General features: G+C 43.3%; 2 protein-coding genes across 12 annotated transcripts in view; one reads left to right on the forward strand and one right to left on the reverse strand.

Annotated features, from left to right (window-relative positions):
- Window positions 1–100: 100 nt before the first annotated feature.
- calcoco1b (calcium binding and coiled-coil domain 1b) lies at window positions 101–19,473 on the forward strand. Of its 9 annotated transcripts, none has more exons than XR_009769367.1 (12): window positions 102–272; window positions 886–1,078; window positions 2,100–2,202; window positions 3,626–3,837; window positions 3,915–4,127; window positions 4,189–4,337; window positions 5,611–5,680; window positions 5,774–6,028; window positions 6,126–6,221; window positions 6,456–6,520; window positions 6,593–7,033; window positions 13,237–19,473. XR_009769367.1 is itself a non-coding variant. In XM_061688731.1 (12 exons), exons 2-11 carry the CDS (start codon window positions 938–940, stop codon window positions 6,618–6,620), a joined length of 1,332 nt encoding a protein of 443 aa, XP_061544715.1. In that variant the 5' UTR covers window positions 102–272; window positions 886–937; the 3' UTR covers window positions 6,621–6,644; window positions 13,237–19,473. The 9 variants fall into 9 exon arrangements, 7 of the variants coding, with proteins under 7 accessions (XP_061544716.1, XP_061544717.1, XP_061544715.1 ...); XR_009769366.1 differs by lacking the exon at window positions 6,593–7,033 and having other exon boundaries at window positions 13,237–13,416; window positions 14,778–19,473; XM_061688731.1 differs by having other exon boundaries at window positions 6,593–6,644.
- Window positions 7,108–20,933, reverse strand: part of LOC133409131 (retinoic acid receptor gamma-like) — a 58,927-nt gene continuing 45,101 nt past the window's right edge. For all 3 annotated transcript variants that reach the window (XM_061688727.1, XM_061688725.1, XM_061688726.1), the window contains exons 3-8: window positions 15,605–15,753; window positions 14,240–14,545; window positions 13,857–14,033; window positions 13,481–13,685; window positions 13,215–13,373; window positions 7,108–11,685 (exon numbers count right to left, since the gene is read on the reverse strand). In XM_061688727.1, coding sequence (XP_061544711.1) covers window positions 11,342–11,685; window positions 13,215–13,373; window positions 13,481–13,685; window positions 13,857–14,033; window positions 14,240–14,545; window positions 15,605–15,753 — 1,340 coding nt within the window. In that variant the 3' untranslated portion in view covers window positions 7,108–11,341. The remainder of the gene's footprint in view (window positions 11,686–13,214; window positions 13,374–13,480; window positions 13,686–13,856; window positions 14,034–14,239; window positions 14,546–15,604; window positions 15,754–20,933) is intronic.

The raw sequence follows: 20,933 nt of genomic DNA on the forward strand, positions 1-20,933 counted from the left end.
TGTCATTAGGACATGAAGAGTGTCTGTCATGATTAAGTCAACTACTCTTCCTGGTAAGCTTCAGCCACTGCCAAGAAATGAAAGAAGCGAGTAAACAACTCACAGCAGAGGATTATGTGTCCAGAAACAGGACTCTGTTGCTTTTACTGTTGTGAACTGCTTTTCCCATGATCCTCTGGCGTGACGATCCTTCAACGGTACCTGGCAACATTTAGTCAGTGTGCTGATGGGAGCACAGCTACGAACGTCTTTTTTAAAAACGACTTTTTCAGGTAAAACTTTTTTTTTTTTTTCTAAATGAAATTATGATTCTGGATAAAACAACATTCTTTAGCTAACAACTCAGCTAGCAGCTAGCCAAACAGCATTTAAAACGTAGCAGTATTATACTGTACGTATTTTGTTGTATATACTTTTGGTAAATACAAAGTAATTTTTTTTATTTATCTACAGTCATGGAAGAATTGTTGTGTTTCTTCAGTTTCTTATTCATTTTTAATTCCCGGTACAACTAAAGGTGTATTTGTTTGGACAATATAATGATGACAACAAAATTAGCTCATAATTATGAGTATAGTTTTCTTGATAATAACCAAAGTCACTGGGAATAAAATTAATCTTAAGAATGTTAACTAGGACTGCATTTGTGTCGTGTTTATTTTATTATGCAGGTAATATACCTTTAATAATACCAGACAGTAAAATGAACAAGAAATTGAAGCAACAAGGGTGGTCTAATAATGTTTTTTCCCCCCATGACTGATATTTCTATGTTTGTCTGTGTGCAGTATAGTGACAGTGTGAGCATGTTGTTTTTAAACACGTTGGGGAGGCCATGTTGCATTGCCCAACAGTGCTTCTCTCTCAAATGTCTCCTCTGCTCAGCTGTCCCGCTCCTGTCGCCGGATCAGTGTGTGCCTTCCTCCTTGTCACCGTCATGGAGAAACAATATCCCCGGTCTGCGGTGGTCTTTCGAAATGTGGGTCAGCGCTACTTCCCCCAAACCCGAGTAGAGTGTCACTACAGCGTGACTTCGGCTCATCAGTGGAGCAGCAGTGACTGGATAGGCATCTTTAAGGTGTTGTTATAGTGACAAGCACATGGAGAGTGCATCTGATTAACCCCAAATTAATTTCAGATATTCTAGTAGGCTTTTCCTGTCCTGTTTTATTTCTTTGAGAAGCCTGAAGGCTTTGTGCTAACCCTGACTGCCATTTGGAAGTGTTCTAATGTCCTCAGTTCCAGCTGAAGAAAAATAGCCTCAAAGCATCATCAATATGGTGTATACGGTCAAGTGCAATGAGAAATGCACAGATACGGTACATACATTGGAGAAACCAAGCAACCACTGAGCAGATGCATGGCACAACACAGACGGGCAAACGCCTCAGGTCAAGACTCAGCTGTCTACCTGCACCTCCAAGAGAAACAACACTCTTTTGAGGACAAAAATGTGCTTATTCTGGATAGGGAAGATGTTTTGAAAGAGTAGTAAGAGTGGCCATCTACGTGAAGGTAGAAAAACCATCCCTTCACAGAGGAGGGGCTTACGACACCAACTATCTGCCACTTACAATGCTGTCCTTTCGTCCATCCCAAAGAGAGTCAATGATTCTGCCTCCGACAAATAACACAAAATCACAGCCTCCTTGGCCGTTAGGAAGCTGCACTACCACTTTACAACTGAATGTAATATTAATGAGGGAGTTTCTTGTGGACGGACATTGGCCTCTCTGCCAGGCATTCTAACTTTTTTGCATTCCAAAAGAATGATACAGTCTGTGTTTAGGGTGTGTCTCCCACTTGGCGCATAAATAGTTGAGTTTCTCCATATCAACTCAGGCTAGTTCTAACTCGGATGAGAGGCGAATCGTCTTCTAAGACAACCAGAACTGTCCAGTTGTGATTGATTCAATGCCTGGAGAATGGTGGAAAAAGTTTTGAAATGATTTATCTTTTTCATTTTTTTTATACCAGAAAACCCTGACATTTGAACAGGGTGTGTAGACTTTTTATATCCACTGATTGTGTTTGTCATATGATTGCGCAGGTGTACCTTATGTTGGTGGTTACATTTGGAATGTCTTGTTCCTCCTTAGGTGGGCTGGTCATCGCTTAGCGAGTACCACACATACTCATGGTCGCTTGTCCCTGAAGGCTACACTGAAGGAAACGATGTTGACTGCTGTGCACTTTTTCACGGTAAACATCAAATAGTGCAAACTGTAACTGTGTGGTTTTGTAAAGGTGAAACAGTCACTGATGGAGTAGTGGTTCACTTGCCTGACTTGCAGTCTGTGTTCAGTTCCCATTCAGTGATGTTTGAATGTGAGTGTGAATGATTGTCCTTCTCTGGGGGGGATGTTTTTGTGCGCCTATTAACAACGCTTCCCGTGAAAATGTATAGGAGACGCCTGTTGATGCCCCCAAAACCCAGTTTGGATGACCCCAAGAGGTTGCCTCTGTCACTACTAACTTAGTTGTTGCTGCAATGCTATACCGGTAATGACCACAAGTAACTCAGATATCACTCAGAAGGGCACAGACTTAGAACAACCTGTTCACAAATGTGAACTTTGTTTTTGTTTGTGTTTACTTGTCCACCTGTTTGCAACTTTTTGGTTCATGGGCACTGCCATTATGATTCTGTTGTGTAGATTACTTGCCATTGCACGTGAAAAGTGTACTGTACCAACACTCACATTTTCCGGGTTGGTGGTGGTATCAGAGGCGTGGTGGCGACTGTATGAAAGCAAACAGTGGAAAGCCAGGACAGGAAGGTGAAGTTTAACACCCAAGACTTGATTTTCCAATGATTTTGTGTTTAAAACAAAGTTTCGTGGGGTTCTGTGTGAAAGGCACAGGTGAATAAATGCGGACACCACTGTTGCACCTCTGAAGCCCTATTTTTGAAATAAATTCCATGTGAAACAGATTCATGAAAAACTTTTATTCAGATCCTCACCAAAATGCAATGGGTTCTTCCGTGGTTCATGACCCGCCCTTCTACAAAGTTTTGCAGAAATAATAATAATAATATATCTTTTTGCCATAATCCAACTAACTTTATTTGTCCATTTATTTACTACTGTGAAAATAACAAAGCTAGTGGTGGTGTCTTAAAGAAGGCATTTTTCCCCCTATAATTTAATACAGTTCCCAGGCATCCCAATAACATGTCCGGGGCGTGCTTTTGTCCAAATACCTCGAGGATCAAGAAGTATAAAACATTTTACACACCGCTTTCTTGTCTTGTTGAAATTATCCCACAAGTGAGCAACCGTATGTATACCCTGCCCCAAATACTGCCAGATCAATGGTGAATCCCACTTTCATCACCATGAAGACAGGTGGATGGAACCCGGTTCTTTGCTACAAGAGTGACCTCTACTAGCGGGAACACAGCCAAAAGTGTTGGGAAAACAACCAATTTACCATAAAGACAATAAAAACGTTTTAAAAGGAGGCAGCACTTCATACACTAAAATATTTGTATGTGGCGTGTGGACCCCCCACCAAATAAAAATCGTAATATGCCCCCTTTAAACTAAGACTTTAGCACAGTATTGTAAATGAAAGCGTACGTCACATACATTAATAGAGGAAATGTTGTTGCTTTTGTCAGCCTCCTACCTGCCTCGCCCCAGCACAGTGGAGTACCACTTTGTCTACGTGCACAAGATGGGGAAAGTTTGCGGCCAAAGCCGACCGTTCACCTTCTGCGCCCCCAAACCTCTGGATGAGCTGGAGACCTTGAGAGAGGAACGAGATGAGGAAGATGGAGACGACGAGGAGGAGGAGCTGCTCCTGGTGGTCCCCAGAGCTCAGCTGCTCCAGGTGGGACAAGGGGAAACTGCCCACCGTCCACTTTTCTGCAACACTTGTATTTGCTGCAATTGATTTGCTGTGCACAGAGTGAGCTAGAGGAGTGCTTGAGGGAGAAGGCAGAGTTGCAGCAGGCTGTGCTGGAGGCCAAACAGGAAATAGAGGAGGAGAGGAGGAGCAGCACAAAAGCAAAGGAGGAGTGGGAGAGCGAAAGGGACACGATGAAGGAGGAGATTCACCAGCTCTGTCAAAACCTGACACACAAATGTGACGCCTTGAAGAAGGTGGAAGGAAAACACAAGGTAAGACCTAATACAGATCATATATTTGTTCGATTATTGCTACTCGTGTGTTGCGCTGCAGGATGTGGAAAGCTGTCAGGAAAATCTCAACTCTGAACTGAGTCAACTCATGGCTGAAAAAGGGCACAGTCAGCGACAAATCAAAGACTTGGAGGATGAAGTCAAGGTGCTGACTGAAAGAGAGAAGGAGAGAAACGTGGAGTTGGAAAGGCAAGTCTTTAAAACATGAAATACCTGTAGATAGGTATATATAGAGGAGTTATTTATAGATATACAGTGTAGATATATTTCAAATCCAAATTACAAGTTTCCCCTTGGGAGTGATGCCCCTGAAGTCTTTTCTCGCGCATTGGAGGAAGCAAACACTGCAGGATCTTTTTGTAGATAAACGTCTGGTGATCGTGTGGCCCACTTTGAAGGTGAAAACCTGTAGTTGGTAGTTTGGCTATGAAATAGATCTTTTGTGACACTAGTTCATGAGCTTTTTTGACACACCTCGTACAGTAAAGCACTCCCTATTTGCGGTTCGCTATTCACAAATTAACATATTCATGTTTTTTATTTGTGATGTCTGTGCTATTTCTGTGATGCCAAAGTTGGTGCCAGATCCATTGCTAAATAGGAAAGTAGTAATTGGTGTCAAGTTGAAGTGATACATCTCAACTAGATTTTGTGTACTTGGTTTGAACCACTGCTGCATTAGACTTAATATATATAAAAAAATCTATCATGTTGGGATACCTTCTTTCATTCATTTTCTATACTGCTTACCCTCACTAGGGTCGCGGGCGTGCTGGAGCCTATCCCAGCTATCTTTGGGCGAGAGGCGGGTTACACCCTGAACTGGTCGCCAGCCAATCGCAGGGCACATATAAACAAACAACCATTCGCACTCACATTCACACCTACGGGCAATTTAGAGTCTTCAATTAACCTACCATGCATGTTTTTGGAATGTGGGAGGAAAACAGACTACCTGGAGAAAAAACACACAGGCACAGAGAGAACATCCAAACTCCACAGAGGGGAGGCCAGATTTGAACCCGGGTCCTCAGAACCGTGAGGCAAATGTAGTAACCAATCACCCACTGTGCCACCTTCATTTGAGCAAAAATTATGAAAGATGAGAACATTTGGATTCACTCCTTGTAATGCATTGCCAAGGTGTTTCAATTACTCACATTTTCATTATTTAGTTTTTGCTATTCGCAGAAGGGCTTAGTCCCTTGTAACAAACAGCACAAAGTCGCATATCAAATAAAAGGCCTTGATGTTTTTTTTTTTTTGCTCTAAAATCTCACCCAACTTCACATGTTATTTAGATACTTTAAAAACAAAACAAAAAATATTAAGCAACACAAAAACAATATTAACTGTAGGTACTTAGGCTTCTGGGTGTTTCAAGGCATTTTGGGAACCTACTAGTAGTTTGTTTACTACAGTATTTAATGTTTTTTTTTTTATCCTGTTCCCCCTCCCGCAGGCTGAAGGAGATACTGATGAAATTATCCAGTCAGATCAAACATGATGAAGAAAAGAGAAAGTTGCTACAAGTCTGTGAAGTCTTCCAACCCAGAACATTAAGTCAGATGCCATTTTGTTGTCATACCGTGGAAGTTCAACCTCCTTGTCCTCCTTCCCCACAGGCGGAACACGAGGCCACGCAGACGGAGGTCCGTGGGCTGCAGAGTCGCCTGGATTCGAGCGAGCGCTTGGCCGAGGGACTTCGCGGGGAGCTGAGGGAGCTGGGCATCCGTCAGGGCCACGCCCACGCCGAGCTGCACCAAAGCCGCCTGCAGCTGGCCCAGTTGGGCCTGCAGCTCTCTGAGGAGAAGCTTCTTCTCAGAGAAGAGCGTGCCAACTGGGCCCTGGAGAGAGAAGCTTTCAGGAGTGCGGCGCAGGTGAGGGCATGAAGATGCTCCAACAACAAATATAAGTTTAATTCTCTCAGAATGAGGACAAAATAAATGAAGTGAGATTGTATGTGTGCGTGCGTAGGCTGACCAACAGAAAGTGGAGGAGCTGAGGAGTGAGGTGCAAAGGAAGGAAGAGCAACTGCAAGCAAAGTTTTGGAGCGAGAGCGACAGTAATAGAGTAAGTCCATGTGTTTTTGTCTAACACACACACACACACGGCTGCCCATTGGCACAACTCAACTTTGTTTACAGGGGAGCTGTGCGACTTCTTTTAGAGTCAACATTTGTGTGTCATGTGACATGATCATTCTCTGAGAATGTGCGTTTGTGAGAGTGTCATCACTCGCTGCATGGTGTGTGCTACAGATTAAAGCTATCCCCTTTCATTCTTTACATGTGCTGGCTCAATTAGATGCAGGCGGACCAGCACAGTGACACACAACTGATGCTGCCAGCACTTGTGGACCCAGTTTTCAGGTGACCTCTTCACCACGCAAACAACACACACCCACAAACACGCACTTTTAATTCAACGTTTTTTTTCTGCAGTGAATTGACGGGCTCCATCATGTGGTGATACAAAGAACTACACGTTTGCTAGGTTGAGACTGAGCTCTTAGTGTGTGTGTGTGTGTGTGTGTTTTTGGAGTAGTGTTTCCCAACCGCCGGCACGGTGTAGACTGGTTCGCACATCTGTCTCACAGTTCTGAGGACCGGGGTTCAAATCCCGGCCCCGCCTGTGTGGAGTTTGCATGTTCTCCCCGTGGCTGGGTGGGTTTTCTCCGGGCACTCCGCTTTCCTCCCACATCCCAAAAACATGCATAAATTGGAGACTCTAAATTGCCCGTATGTGTGACTGTGAGTGCGAATGGTTGTTTGTTTGTATGTGCTCTGCGATTGGCTGCCAACCAGTTCAGGATGTACCCCGCCTCCTGCCCGATGACAGCTGGGCGAGGCTCCAGCAGCCCGTGAGGCTAGTGAGGATAAGCGGTAAAGAAAATGGCTGGATGGATGGCTGTTTCTCAACCTTTATTGAGACAAGACACATATTTTAAGTTACAAAAATCTCAGGACAAACCACTCCAAAAAAATGTCACAAAAATATTTATACTGAAATAACGATAATTGATAATTGTTGGCGATTGCCCTTAATGCCAGCTGTGAATATGTTGACAAGCAGATAAACACTTAAACAAGATAGGCACCAATCCAGACTTATTTTCCAGGTTTATTGATGAATCAAAGGTAAAACCAAAAATACAGTACGATTCCAGCCATAACTATTATATTCTTACAGATCTAAACCATCAAACAAGTGCACTATATTAACCTAAAAAAATAGCGGGACTAACAGGCACAGTATTCTACACAGAAATACAGAAACTAGCTTCCAATGAGCACACAATGACAACCTTGCCAATAAACATCAGCACATGAAGGAAAAAGCAAAAATATATGAATAATGCCTACCGACGACGTAACTGAAAACAAGCTGTATAGTAGAGTGGCTGATATTGCAAGCCTTCTTAACAATCAACAACTATACTGGATATGTGTTGCAGTTATCTATAATTCAGTTTTACCGAGCCATTTGAGATATCCGTAACTCCATTCTTCCTATCTGCAATTAGCATTTCAGATATCTGCAATGACATTTCGCCTCGGACGAATGACATCACTTCTGCCATTTATGTGTATGGGGTTTCTCATTACAGATATTGACAATTCAACTACAGATATCCGCGACGTGGATTAATGATATCTGCCATGGAATTACAGATATCTCTGACTCAAGTTTTGCGATAACTACAGTTTGATTCTGACTAGTCATAATTCCAGTTCAAGATATACCGAATTCACCTCAATTCATGATTGAACATATCGTCTTTTCGAAATCTTACAGCAGGTTTCAACTAAGCAGAATGATGTTGTAGATATCTGTAACTGGAATTATGACTTGTCGAAATGGCTTTGTAGATACCTCAAACTGGAGTTCCAGATATCTGCGAGTGGATCTCTGATTGTGGATATCTGGAATGAGGACCCCCAGTAACGTCATTTGTTCTAGGCAAAATGACCTTGCAGATATCTGTAATGAAGTAGGTCTCGAACTCTCGAGCTTTCATTTTGACTGGTCACAAATCTGTTACAGATATCTTGAATGGAAAATGAAACTATTCAAAATGTAATTACGGACGTTGTTGACATCTACAATGTTGATTCTCCATATAGTCAAACTCAGCTATTAAATGTTGAATCCACTTGCCATAGCCTGATTAACATCTGACCTGGAGAACATCTTTGGCCGGTAGGTGGCGGTAATGCACATTTAACAAAATTACAAATTGTATCTAGAGAGATACACCAAATGTGTTTTTATAATTCAAATATCGAAACTTATGAACAATAAAAGAACAATAATAATTGTTTTATTTATGAATGGCAACAGGTGCATAGACAAGTTAATTGTACCATCTGCCATCTAGTGGAAGAGCAATTCATTGTTCTGCCTGTCACTATATGTCGCAAGCATGGATAGATAGATGAACATTATTTGTAGTATGAGTAATATTTTCTGACCTATTAAATAAATTGGGATAATTCCCCGTGGCATGCATCACAACACACTCATGTATAATCAGCCTTAGGGCAATAATATGCTTAAGGAATTAATGTTTAACAGGTGTGTGTGTGTTTTTTTTTCAGCTGTTAAGGAGATTAAAATGAAAACGAGTACTATAGAGGAGATTATACGTTTGATTGAGTAGATTTGTATGAGCATGTGTTAAATTTTTTTATTTACAATCATGTAAAAGTGTGTGACCGAAAGGTTTGCATGGCTCTCGTGTGTAACTTAAGTCATTGAGGCCACTTGACGCTTTCATATTTGGCTCACATTTCATTGTCAGGATTCAAGTCGGACATTTTATACTGAGTGGGTTTATCATGCCACTTATTCTGTATGATGGTAGCATATTTGGAATGCCTGCTTTTAAGTCACAGTAATGAATTGAAATGCATTAAGAGTTTCTGGTAAATGTGAATATTTGAATTTTTGTTTGTCTTATCAGATGACGTTTTTATGGTTCACATGCTCATTAAGTATTTGAAAGTGATGACAAAAATAAATTCAGCCGCACGCCGACAGGTGTGAAAACACAAAGCGCCTTTTATCAAAATCCATCCAAAATAACAAGCAAACCAAATAATGAAACTACATGGACAGATTTAATACAAACAGAAAGAAAACAAGAGATGAGCCCATTCGTGAGATGTTCAAATCTCTCCATGTGGAAATGACGAAGGTTTATCATTACTAAAAGAGACACAATGAGATGGTTTGAGCTTCAAAAATCATCATTAAATATTCTTACATAATACAAACAAAAATGTCAAAACCATCCAGGCGATGCAATTTTAATGAGCCAAAGTTTTTTGATTTGTCTGAAATTGTACTTTAAAAGTTTTTTTTTTTTTTGCACACTGGTGTGCCCAATCAACCTTGCATGCGCCTTTGTTTTATTGCACTGGCTCAAGTTCAGGAAAAAGGCAAAAGAAACAGGAGACTTTATTGCCCCCTGTAAGATCCTGGTGCTGGAGATCAATTCAGTTCTAAAAACAAAATACTGTGTAGAACTGGATGACATTTAACAGCGCAAAAACGTTTGACTGATTTTGTTCCGGTGACATTCAGAGTGACTTAACATTCTTAAGCCTCCTAAGATAATAATTAATACTTAGATGATCTTCTGTACATTCAGGCTCAGCATGTGAGCGTCATATAACAGCTGAGAAGATGATGTGATCAGAAATTAATATTTGGCATGAGAAAAATGACCACTGTGTTGTATGTGTGTTTGTTAGCTGTAAAACGATGAAGGACCTTTTAAAATGAATGGAGGTTGACTGTAGATGTTTGCCGGGTTAAAGTCACACTATATAATTAATTAAAAAAATTATACAGTAAGAAAAAAAACACACCTGAGGATTGCTGTGATGTAAAAAGTTCATGACTGATGGGGCGTCTTTGTGGCTTCACTGTGTCCTCTTCATGATGCAAGGCGGAATTTGTGTTTTATGTTCCACAATACTGAGTACTGACATGATGGAAAGCTGTTTGTTCGATATCCTTAATAGTCCAGCTCAAGCCAAAATTGCCCTAATAGTGAGGACATAGACCTTACTAGTACACGGTCCTTAAGATGGATATTAAGGAGATTGAATAAATGCCCAATGGTTTTCCATACTGACATCACTTAAGCGGTTTCGTCTTTGAGTTGGGGATAATTGTGTTTGTTTTAGAGTCACATTTGGATGATATTCATGTCTAGGGATGGGAATTGCTAAGAATTTTGCGATTCCGTTTCTTTATCGATACTGCTTATCGATCCGATTCCTTTTATCTATTCTGCTATCGGTTCTCATTGGGTGAGGGAATTAAATAATACACATTGGTTTGTTTCCTTTAACTCTTTAATATCTTCAATGGGTGGGTCTCCATTTTTTTACACTCGTTTAAACAACATGCAATTTTCACCTGAGCAGATAACAGAAAATATGCAACGAATTAACCTACCAAAATTCAGATGCATCGACTCTGACAAAAGGATGTAAACCCTTCACCACAAATCTAGCTGTGGTGAAGGGTCTAAGGGTGAAGTGATGGGTCAATGCGAGTAGCTCTCAGTATCATATTTTAGCGTGAAATATAGGCAAACTTTACAGTGCTTTTGTCCTTGACGCCATGGTGGAAAAGTTCCCCAAAAATATATACTTCTTGCGTGTGACATCATCACCTGTTCGCGCTGTTGGAGAATTCGATAAGCGGAATCGTAAGGCAAGCAAACAAACGAATCGAATTACTGGGAAGCGGTTCTCGATTCCCATCCCTGTTCATGTCATAAAAGTCACAATTGCTTGTTATGAGGAGCTGTTGACCACTTGGAAGACCATTGGAAGTTGGAGTCCTGCTCTCACGATGCGTCACTTTAGCGCATAAAAAAAAAAAGACACACACACACACACACTGTAAAGAAAATGGACAAAGAGCTGAGACAATACATCATACAATAAGAAAGTATAAGTAGCATTTTTTGGAACAAAAAAAAAAGTATGTTTTCTATACAAGCGTAGCCCTTTTCCTGAAGAGGGGGACATTCCTCGTGTCCCCCCCGCCTCCCTCCTGTCACTAGGGACCACAATGAGTCGCTTGTTGAGTGCTTTTGCTTCGTGCCTCACTCCCTGTAAACTTTGCAATTCTTTTATAAGAGCCTGATGGTGTGAGGATGAGGAAGCGTCCTATTGCGTTGTCCCGCTTTTCTTGTGTGTGCTGGACCCCCCCGCCGCCACCTCCCCCCAAGGCTCGGCGTCACTGTCCGCCAGCCGCTCCCTGTCCTCGTCCCAGTAGTCCTCGTCCTCGTCCTCCTCTTCCTCCTCCACCGCCGACTCGTACGTGGACTTCTCCTCCTGCTTGATGGCCTGAACGGCGGGTGGCGGCGGAGGAAGTGCGGCGGCAGCGGGGACGGGACTTTCCGCCGAGTCGCTGCTGTCCTCGAAGGCGTCCGGGTTTTCCAGCATCTCCCTGATCAGCGGTGGCATGGGGCCGGGGATCTCCATCTTTAGTGTGATGGCTCTCTCTGCACCTGTGTGGACAGACAGGTATATGACACTCAGTACAGTGCTCAGTTGCCACGAGGGACATACACTATTCACAAAAAGTTAGCGATATCTGGCTTTCGGTTGAAGTTTCAGGATGGACCTAAAACTGCGAATAGGACAAATCCGCAAGCAGTTGCTGCCCTGACAAAAAGTTTTATAATTGTCGGGAGATGTCACAAGATGGTGGTGAAGCACTACTTTTGTCTAAATGAAACTCCTCAACTCACTTCAATATACTGTAAGTTTCATGGTAGCAAGATGCCACAAAATGACAGCTAAGCACTACTTTTGTGTAAATGAAGTTCCTCAATTCATTTCAACACAGTTCCTTGGCACCAAGATGGGGCCAAAGCAATACTTTTTTAGCACCAAAACATCAATATTTGAGTTTATCAGCAAATAACAGAGGATAGCCCGCCACCTCACAAAAAAATTTAATACATTGTGATTTGATGAACTTGCTAATGCTGAACAGTGAATTTGCAGGGATTCATTGGATAACCTTTACAGGTGAACTTAATTTAACCTTCTGTAAACTTTTGAATGTACATGTCCAACTTTTCAATGTTTCAGTTCATTTTGCACAACTTACTGTTCTCTTTTAACAAGGAGCTGAATGGCAACATTCACAACAGGTGAAATCTCCGAGGACGTCCACTTCTTTGCCTTTCTGTGACTCTTCCAGTCTCTCTGTGTCTGTCTTAACCTGCTGGTACACTAACACGCTAAGCTGAGTTTCTAGTTCATTCTGAAAATTCCTGTTTAAAGCCTCGCAATAGTGAGGTAGCGGTACTGTTGTCAGCTGTCGTCTTGGTCTCATGATATCAAAATGTCACCTGCATGATGAAGATTTAAATACCAATTCAAATTGAATCAGATATTGGCCCGTTCGTGGATGGAACACCTGTTGAGGGTTTTACCTTTTGAGCCTCGTTAGGAGAACAAAGTTGTGCGAAATTACTGAAACAAACAGTTAAGACGTGCATTCCGAAATTTAGAGGTCAAATTAGGTTCACCTGTAAAGAATACAGTGCATTTTAGGTTCATCCTGAAATTTAGCCTGAAAGCCCATTATTTCAAACTTTTTGTGAGTTATGTATTGGACATAAAGGTGGAGAGAAGAATTTAAGGTGGAATCGAAGGCGAAGTGGTGTGTTTAAGGTGGGGACAAGAGTGGACAGGCGTTTGTAAGGTGGAATAGAAGGCGGAGAAGTGAGTTAAAGGTGCAAATACAGTTGATGACGCATGCTTAAGGTAGAAATACAAGTGGAGAGGCGTGTTTAAAGCGAAAACGTAGGTGAAGAGGCATTTCTTAAGGTAAAAATAAAAGTGAGGAGGCATTAAGTTGATGTAGTCACAGATTGTGAAAATCTGTGCTCACTTCTCATATATATCATTACACTTTAACGTTAAAGCTTAACATGTGTACACACATCTTGTGTGTGTGTGTGTGTGTCTTTCGTTTTGACTGATTGATTTACTGATTGATAGATTGTGCACGTGGCAAACTGACCTTTGGTGCTGATTCCCCGCAGGTCGGTGACTTTCATCAGCATGCGAGGAAACATGTGAGGCTTGTTTGGGCGTCGGCGGCGTGTGTAAATCTTCAGTGCCTCCAGCAGCGGCTCCTGCAGCTTGTCCACCTTCTCGGGTTCCTCCAGGTCCATGCGGTCTGATGAGCGAGCGGGACAGTGTGAAAATCTCGTCAAAGAGAGGTTATAAAAAATAAAAAATAAAAACTTTATTTTTTTATTTTTTTAAATGAGGTGTTTGTTGTACCTCCGCAAATGAGGCAGATGGCACTGAGGAGGCCCGTCTCAGTGTCGTCCATTTCCAAAGGCAGGAGCTGCCCGGCGAAGGCGAACACCAGGTCTGTGAGCGGGCCGAAGCCGGCGTTATGCATCTGGGTTCTGTTGAGGGTCAGGCCATCGGAGAAGGTCATGGTGTCTTGCTCGGGGGTGTAGCGCGTGCATATCCTCAGCATCTGAAGATAAAAAAAAGTCGACACTTGAGGAGGCTTCCTGGCAGCTGTTCAGATTTTTATGTTTTTGCAATCAGAGTTTAAGCTGTGTGGCGAATGAGGCAGTAGTGTGCGTGAGTGAGTGAGTGAGTGAGTGAGTGAGTGAGCGAGTGAATGAGTGAGTGATAGCAGTACCAGGATATCCAGACATGCAGATTTGAGGAGGGTGATCTGGTCGGCGATGGTTAGCGTAGTGAAGCCAGGTAGTCGCTTGGCAAACTCCACAATCTTGATGATGCACTTCGTGGACAGCTCGCTGAACTTGTCCCACAGGCCCAAATCGAGCTGGACTCTGTGGTCAGAGCTTGAGTTCTGGGGGGTGGGTGGGGGTAGTAGAAAGAGGCACACATGTCCAAACTGGGTTGGTGAGCTCATACAAGAGGTCTGTTTGCCACGGTTTCTTAATTAAACTGTGGAAAACCACACTGCATTGTCCGCATCAGTCCAAATGAGAAAGACTCAAGACAGACTCTTTTTAAAACAGACAGATGGGCCAGGTCAAAAAGTTTGTCACTCACTGTGGTGTATTTGCCCAGCTGGCACAGTGATGGAAATGTCTCCTGGTGAGCTTTGCTGACTTTGTTGACGAGCTCCTCCAGCTCGCCGCTCAGCTCGTAGTTCTCGGGCAGCACCGCCTCCTCTTTCACGTCCTTCTTCTTCTTGTTCCTGTCGTTACGCACTGCTTCTTTGGACATGCCCACCTCGAAGCACTTTTGCAACCGACAGTACTGACAGCGGTTGCGGGTCACTTTGTTGATCTGGCAGTTCTTGTCTCGGTGGCACGTGTACACCATGTTCTTTTGGATGCTGCGCCGGAAGAAACCCTGAAACAGAGAAATGTCTCATTCATATTGTCTGTACAGTCCTCACATGCTGCTGTTTTATGTTTTATCTGCTGTCAGTGAGCTATCTTTTATGGAAAGTAGCATAGTGAAACATTGCCCCAAGTTTTCTATTTACTAATCCACAATTGTATTTTTTTTTGTTTTTCCTGTGGAACATATCCTCAGCTACTCACTGAAAAAAACTATTTATGGCTCTCTGTGTTTTTTGCAGGTTTTTCTATAATGACTTAAGATGTCGCAAGATGGCGCCAAAGCCCTGGCTAACAGGAAAGCAGTAGTTGGTTTCAAGAAATTATATATCTTTGTATGTCAGCGAGTTTAGCCTGGATTGTCTGGATTGTTAGTGGAATTTATGAAGAGTCTTTGTCATGTGTTTGTTTTTGCTCTGTTTCGTGGCTATTAAAAAGCTCCAGCTGAAAAATTATTGCTTGACAATAAATTAATATTATATATAATTTGTGGGCGGCACGGTGACAGACTGGTTAGAGCGTCTGCCTCACAGTTCTGAGGACCGGGGCTCAATCCCCGACCCCGCCTGTGTGGAGTTTGCATGTTCTCCACGTGCCTGCGTGGGTTTTCTCCGGGCCCTCCGGTTTCCTCCCACATCCCAAAAACATGCATGGTAGGTTAATTGACAACTCTAAATTGCCCGTAGGTGTGTTATATGTGCCCTGCGATTGGCTGGCAACCAGTTCGGGGTGTACCCCGCCTCCTGCCCGACGACAGCTGAGATAGGCTCCAGCACGCACGCCTGGAGTGAGGAGAAGCGACTCTGAAAATGGATGGATGGATATAATTTGTGAGTAAATTGACACAAGATTATCATTATTTCAGTAAGTTTACTTGTAATGAAATTTGTGTTAGGTGGTGTGCTGTGAGATTTTTCTAATCTAAGATATGTGCCTTTGCTGGGTGTAAAAGATGCTTTTGATTGACTTGAAAGTTGTGTAGTATTACTAAGGACACACTAGAGGGCAGAAGACTGATAACAGTGAACCAAACGTGCCTTGTAAGCTTTTTCTTAGTGGGTGCTAGTACCTTGCAGCCCTCGCAGGAGCTGACACCATAGTGGTATCCAGACGACTTGTCCTGGCACACGAAGCAGGGCTTGTAGACGCGAGGCGGCGGCGGAGGAGAAGGCGAGCTGGGCACCATCTCCTCTGAGCTGGTGCTCTGGGTCTCCACGGCTGCACACACAAAAGACGAAGCCTTCGAGTCATTTTGCGGGACGCTCACAAGGAAGGAGAGTTTGCGAGGCGGTGGTCAGCGGGGCATCCCCCGGAGCCAGTAGGCCATCTCAAAAGCGGAGAATTTTAAGAGAAAAGGGAGGACGGAGGCGTCTGATTGACAGCGACTTAAAGTAGACACAATTAGGTGATGGCCAGGTGGCCCCGCTGATAAATCGCTGATTGGCAGCTGAGATTTGATTGGCTTCTCCATTTACAGGGGGAGCGGCATTCCTCTGTTGAATTTGTCTGGAGTTTTGTGTTCACAAGCTCAGATTTTTACGTGAAAGGCCGTCCAATGAGACGTGCCCATATACCCCGAGGCCCATGTGAACAAACAAAAGCTGGAAGTTGACAAGGCTCGGCCCCTGTCCCCTCTCTCCGAGGGGAAACTGTATTATGACATTTGCTAAGCTAAGGCTGTGGTAAAAACAAACTAGAAGCTAAAGCGCAATGACAAAGTAAACCAACGAAAAGCTTCCCTTCACGTAAGAAACACAAGTAGCAGCATCGGCTTCCTCCATATTTGGAGGTGATGACTGAAGAAGCAGATTGTCTGGAACATGCCTTTCAACTTTCACCTTCACTCACCCCAACTTCACCTTCCTCTGCCCATTCCCACCCCCACCCCTTGTTTCCTGGCCCTAAATTCCTCAGTGCAGGCAGGACGGAGTTTAATAGTTGCCCAGGCTTACAAGCGGCCCTATAAAGGTTGTGTCTGGGATGGGAAGGAGGCCCCGGGCCAGGCTGACGGCCCCTTTATTGGCATCCAGTCACCTTGGGCAGCTATTCACACATACAGCTCCATCCTCGCGTCCCTTCCTAGTAAAAATTAAAGAATCCGGGGTCAAAAACCCCAAAGTCAGTGCCCCTCCTGTCACCTTCAACAGACGACACAAGGCCCAACCACATGTGGCCCACCCCCACCCTGCCGCAGCAACCCTCAAATGAACCCAGCGGCCTGTCATTAACAAGAGTGGTAAGGTTTCAAAACGCAGAGAGGTAAAGCACAAAGGAATAATCCAATAAAAACAAAAGAAAGGCGAAAGAAAGAAAAGGAAGGAGGTGAGAGTGAGGACACAAACTTCCCAGTGGACAAGAGCTTCAAACAAAGCTTGACCATTTAACTTTGACCTTGGCTCAAGGGGGTCATTACTACCGTAACTACTTGCCCAGCAGGCACTTTAAAAGTTCAATGTGTATGCAAGTGGCATTCACCAATTCACCCTGATGGCTGCCAATAACATGAGGTCGCTTTGTCTTATACTAAATGACAGCATTTGTATAAAGAGAAAAACAAAATAATGGCCACAATTTTAGATGCTTACTAATAAAACAGTAATATCTGCTTTCGTTGATCTTCTATACACTCACCGACCTCAACATTAGGTACTTTGATGTATAAAAAACAAACAAACAAACAAAAACAAAAAAAAAAGCCTTATTGGATCGGATAAGATAAAAATGCTCATTTTTAATGAGTTTGATCGATTATGGGGAAAATTCATTACTTATTAGCTTTTTAAATACAAGTTTTAAAGTGGTGGGCAGAATCACTCTGAAAGGAACAGCTGAACAGCTGTTCACCTGCCACACTGAAACAACTGCATCAAACACAGCGTTAAACTGAAGAACAAAAACAACCCTTGTGATGAGCAAGTTTGCCTCACAGTTATGAGGTTTGAATCCCTGCTCGGCTCATGCAACTAATGCTACAAGTAGTAATAATGTCCACTAAAGAGTTTCCGATTAGAATACACAATACCGTACTAGAGGTTTGTTGACTTTTGAGGCTTTTAGAGCTCAGGTGAGAGAGAGTGGGCAGAGCTAAACCCGTAAGCCGATCTGTTGATATAGTAACAATGTAAGAGAGTGTCTCCGAGAGGGAAAATGGGTGCCATTGAAGCAGAGGTAGCGCATCTGGCGCCAGACGAGAGGTACTGACTGACGACGTCTGTGTGTGGTGAGAAAGGGTGAGGAGGAGGAGGAGACAGGCAGCAATGAAGGTAGAAAAGAAGAGAATGAAGGAGAGAGGAGGGAGCGATGCTACCTGGCGTGACGAAAAGAGGGAGAGGAGCCAAAAAGTGTCAGCAAGCTGTCATCGCCCTGAACTGAGCGTGGCCTCGGAGGCTCGGCTTGAAGAAACAGCGGTCTGGTCTTAACCTGCAGCTCACCCCGGTGTGTGTCACAACATCTATCAGCAAACCTTTTGGAGGAGCCACAAGGGACGACACGACTGGTGGGAATCGACGTCCTCGTCAGACATCATCGCCTTACAGTGGAGCATGCACATTTTCGGAACATCCTGCCAAACTTTCTGTCACCAACATCAGCATACAACTATTCGAGCGCCACGTTTGTGTCTTGTTAACGTCCCTTCCTTCCTTCCTTTCAGCCATGAGTTTAATGTCTCATCAACACAGGCCAGTTTGGCCTTGTACTTTACACCTAGTTCACATTGGAAAAGCAGCCTGTTCGCACCACCGCGTCGCTGTCCATTTGGCGTCTATGTTTCAGTTGGACTTGACCAATCTGCCACTGCGTGCCTTTACGCTGACATTGAAGTTGTTTTTTGTTTGTTTTTTTATTGCTTGTGGAGTGGCTGTGGGGCCGACATAGTGACATATGGCGTGCAGCTTGACTTTGGCCCGGGGCGCTACACAGCATCACATTGGGGAGGCGTCGATGATAGTCCGCAGTGGAACCTCTTAACTGTCCCTAATGTTTTACAATTTGGAAGCACATTTTAAAGTGAAACCACAAGTTTTTCATTGGCTATTTTGTGATATCAGCACAGAATGGTACCACTTACGGTAAAAAGTAAAAAGTGTAATAATACAGGGCTGCAATGATGAATCTAATTGTTTCCCAAAAAAAACGAAGCTTTGCAGGAAGCGATTTTCCACATGGACTAGTGTTACCGCAGTTGCAAGCACCACTCTTTGTTGAAATAAATTGGCGCGTTTGTGGCGAGCGAGGGAAAAGAGTTTTGTAAAAGAAAAATAATCACTTCACACTTAAAAAAGAAGATAAACTACAATGTGTACCACAACAGCACGTCTACAATCGCCAACACAAGGTAACATGTCGATGTTGGTAAACTTAATGTAGCCTACCATCGTTAGTTAGAACATTATTGTAATGCCTCCACCAGTGGTCAATGATGGACACAGCCACCTGTGCACTTTCTATTGCTTTATTGACCAAATGGTAAGAAAACAAAAACAAAATAAGTGCATTTATACACGAGCTGCTGATGGCCACAACTCATGCAGAGTCACTCAACATATAACATTGGCGGATCCCACATCACTCAACAGGCCAGTCCCCACCTTTTAAAGCCATACACACTCAAAGTCACAGATACTACAGTTAAATGTGAGAAGGGTGACCCCAGTGGATAAAAATAATACCTGCATCTCACATGCACATTATTGTTTTTAATAAGGCAAAATCAAATTTGATCCAATTAATCAATGGGATAATAAAGTAGAGTACTCAATTCTAAAAATGTCGGTAGCTGCAGACTTAGTGTGATGATGACCATAAAACTGGAAATGGAAATATCCTGGCTCCTCAGCACAATATGTCTAAAGCAACCATAAGTCAACTTGAACAATAGAAGAACAAATATGTCCACAACAAAATCTAACCATGATGAACCAACAGCCCAAGCAGTAATCTTCCTCTGCACAGTTTTAATATACAGTACAGCAACCGACTTTTTGTTTTACACTTGTATGACAGCTAAGAATGTTATAAAGTGTGATCCATGAACTGCCTTCAGCAATCCTCCATGTGCCTAAACGTAAACCGAAGCGTCCGTCACAAGTCATCAAAAAGTCAGCGTTTTTGTATCTTATATTAGTTTTATTATATTATTTCTGTCACTGATGGTGTAGTGGTACACTCGCCTGACTTTGGTGCAGGCAGCGTGGGTTCAGTTCCCACTCAATGACGGTGTGAATTTGAGTGCGAATGGTTGTCCGTGTCTATATGTGCCCTGCGACTGAGTGGCGACCAGTTCGGGGTGTCGTCCGCCTTTCGCCCAATGTCAGCTGGAATAAGCTCCAGCGTCCCGCGACCCTAACCAGGATAAGCGGTGTTGAAAATGGATGGATGGATGGATATATTGTTTCTAACACCTGCATGACAGTAAAAAATTTTAAAACGATGCCTGGAGGTTTTATGCCAGCAAGAGTTGGAAGGGATTCATTCAATTTGCATTTTTCACTTCAAACTGTCAATCAAAAATCATGTCTGAGGAGGATCATGACAAACCGAAGCTGCACCTCCAACAATACCAAAATAAAATCACAAGATGATAATCTCATTCATAATAATTATTCAAATGCAGCACTTCAGTTCTTACATTAATTCTGGCGCCACCAAATGTTCAGCAGCACCCTGTGGAATGTGCGTGCACATGTGAATGTGTGTGTGTGTGTGTTGGAGCACAGGGGCCGTGGGTGGGAGAGAGTTGCATCGCACGAACACACAAACACGCACCCAAGACGCAAACGTCTGCCTCGATTCGACTGGTTTAAATCGATCGTTGTTGTCATTTTCAAGTGCTTCGAGTTACTTTGTTGGGATTCATGAGCAGCGTGAGGGGGAGGCGGTGACGGCAAAAATGCTGAGTGAGTAATTACCACAACAGCAGGGAGGAGATGGGGGAGATGTGAGTGACAATCCCTTTCATCAGCTGTTCTAAGTTCAATACCAGCGTCCCCCCGCCCTCTCCCCCCAACCCCCAGTAATAACCCTCTTCCCCCCTCTGTCCTCTCCTGCCTTCCTGCCCGGGCAGGAGGAGGAGCCCTTCCTGTCATTGGTAGCGCCTCTTAAAGGAAAGACTGTGAAAACCGGGCTGCTGTCCAGAAGACAGCTCCATAAAAAACAAAGCAGCAGACATTTAAAAAGGAGGTAGACACACACACACATTTGCACAAGCTCACCAGAAATCTTGGACAAATACTTCAACTTGACAAGCTTCACACACTTGTGAACAACGCCCTTGGAGCTCAGACGGACGACACAAATGTGAATCATCTGCAGCTTAACACTCTGATTGATTCGAGCTGCACAACCTGCGTACCAGCATTCTCGTCGTTATAATTTTCCTGACTAATGTGGGGAGAGGA

This window comes from Phycodurus eques, chromosome 10 (assembly GCF_024500275.1).
Source record: "Phycodurus eques isolate BA_2022a chromosome 10, UOR_Pequ_1.1, whole genome shotgun sequence".
Classification (NCBI taxonomy): domain Eukaryota; kingdom Metazoa; phylum Chordata; class Actinopteri; order Syngnathiformes; family Syngnathidae; genus Phycodurus; species Phycodurus eques.

Bases quoted from the DNA above. Each gene is read 5' to 3' on its own strand.
- calcoco1b (XM_061688728.1), top strand. From the start codon at position 938: ATGGAGAAACAATATCCCCGGTCTGCGGTGGTCTTTCGAAATGTGGGT. The intron at 5,681-5,773 runs GTCTGTGAAGTC...CCTTCCCCACAG, and splicing joins AAAAGAGAAAGTTGCTACAA to GCGGAACACGAGGCCACGCA. The intron at 6,521-13,236 runs GTGACCTCTTCA...GATTCCCCGCAG, and splicing joins CTTGTGGACCCAGTTTTCAG to GTCGGTGACTTTCATCAGCA.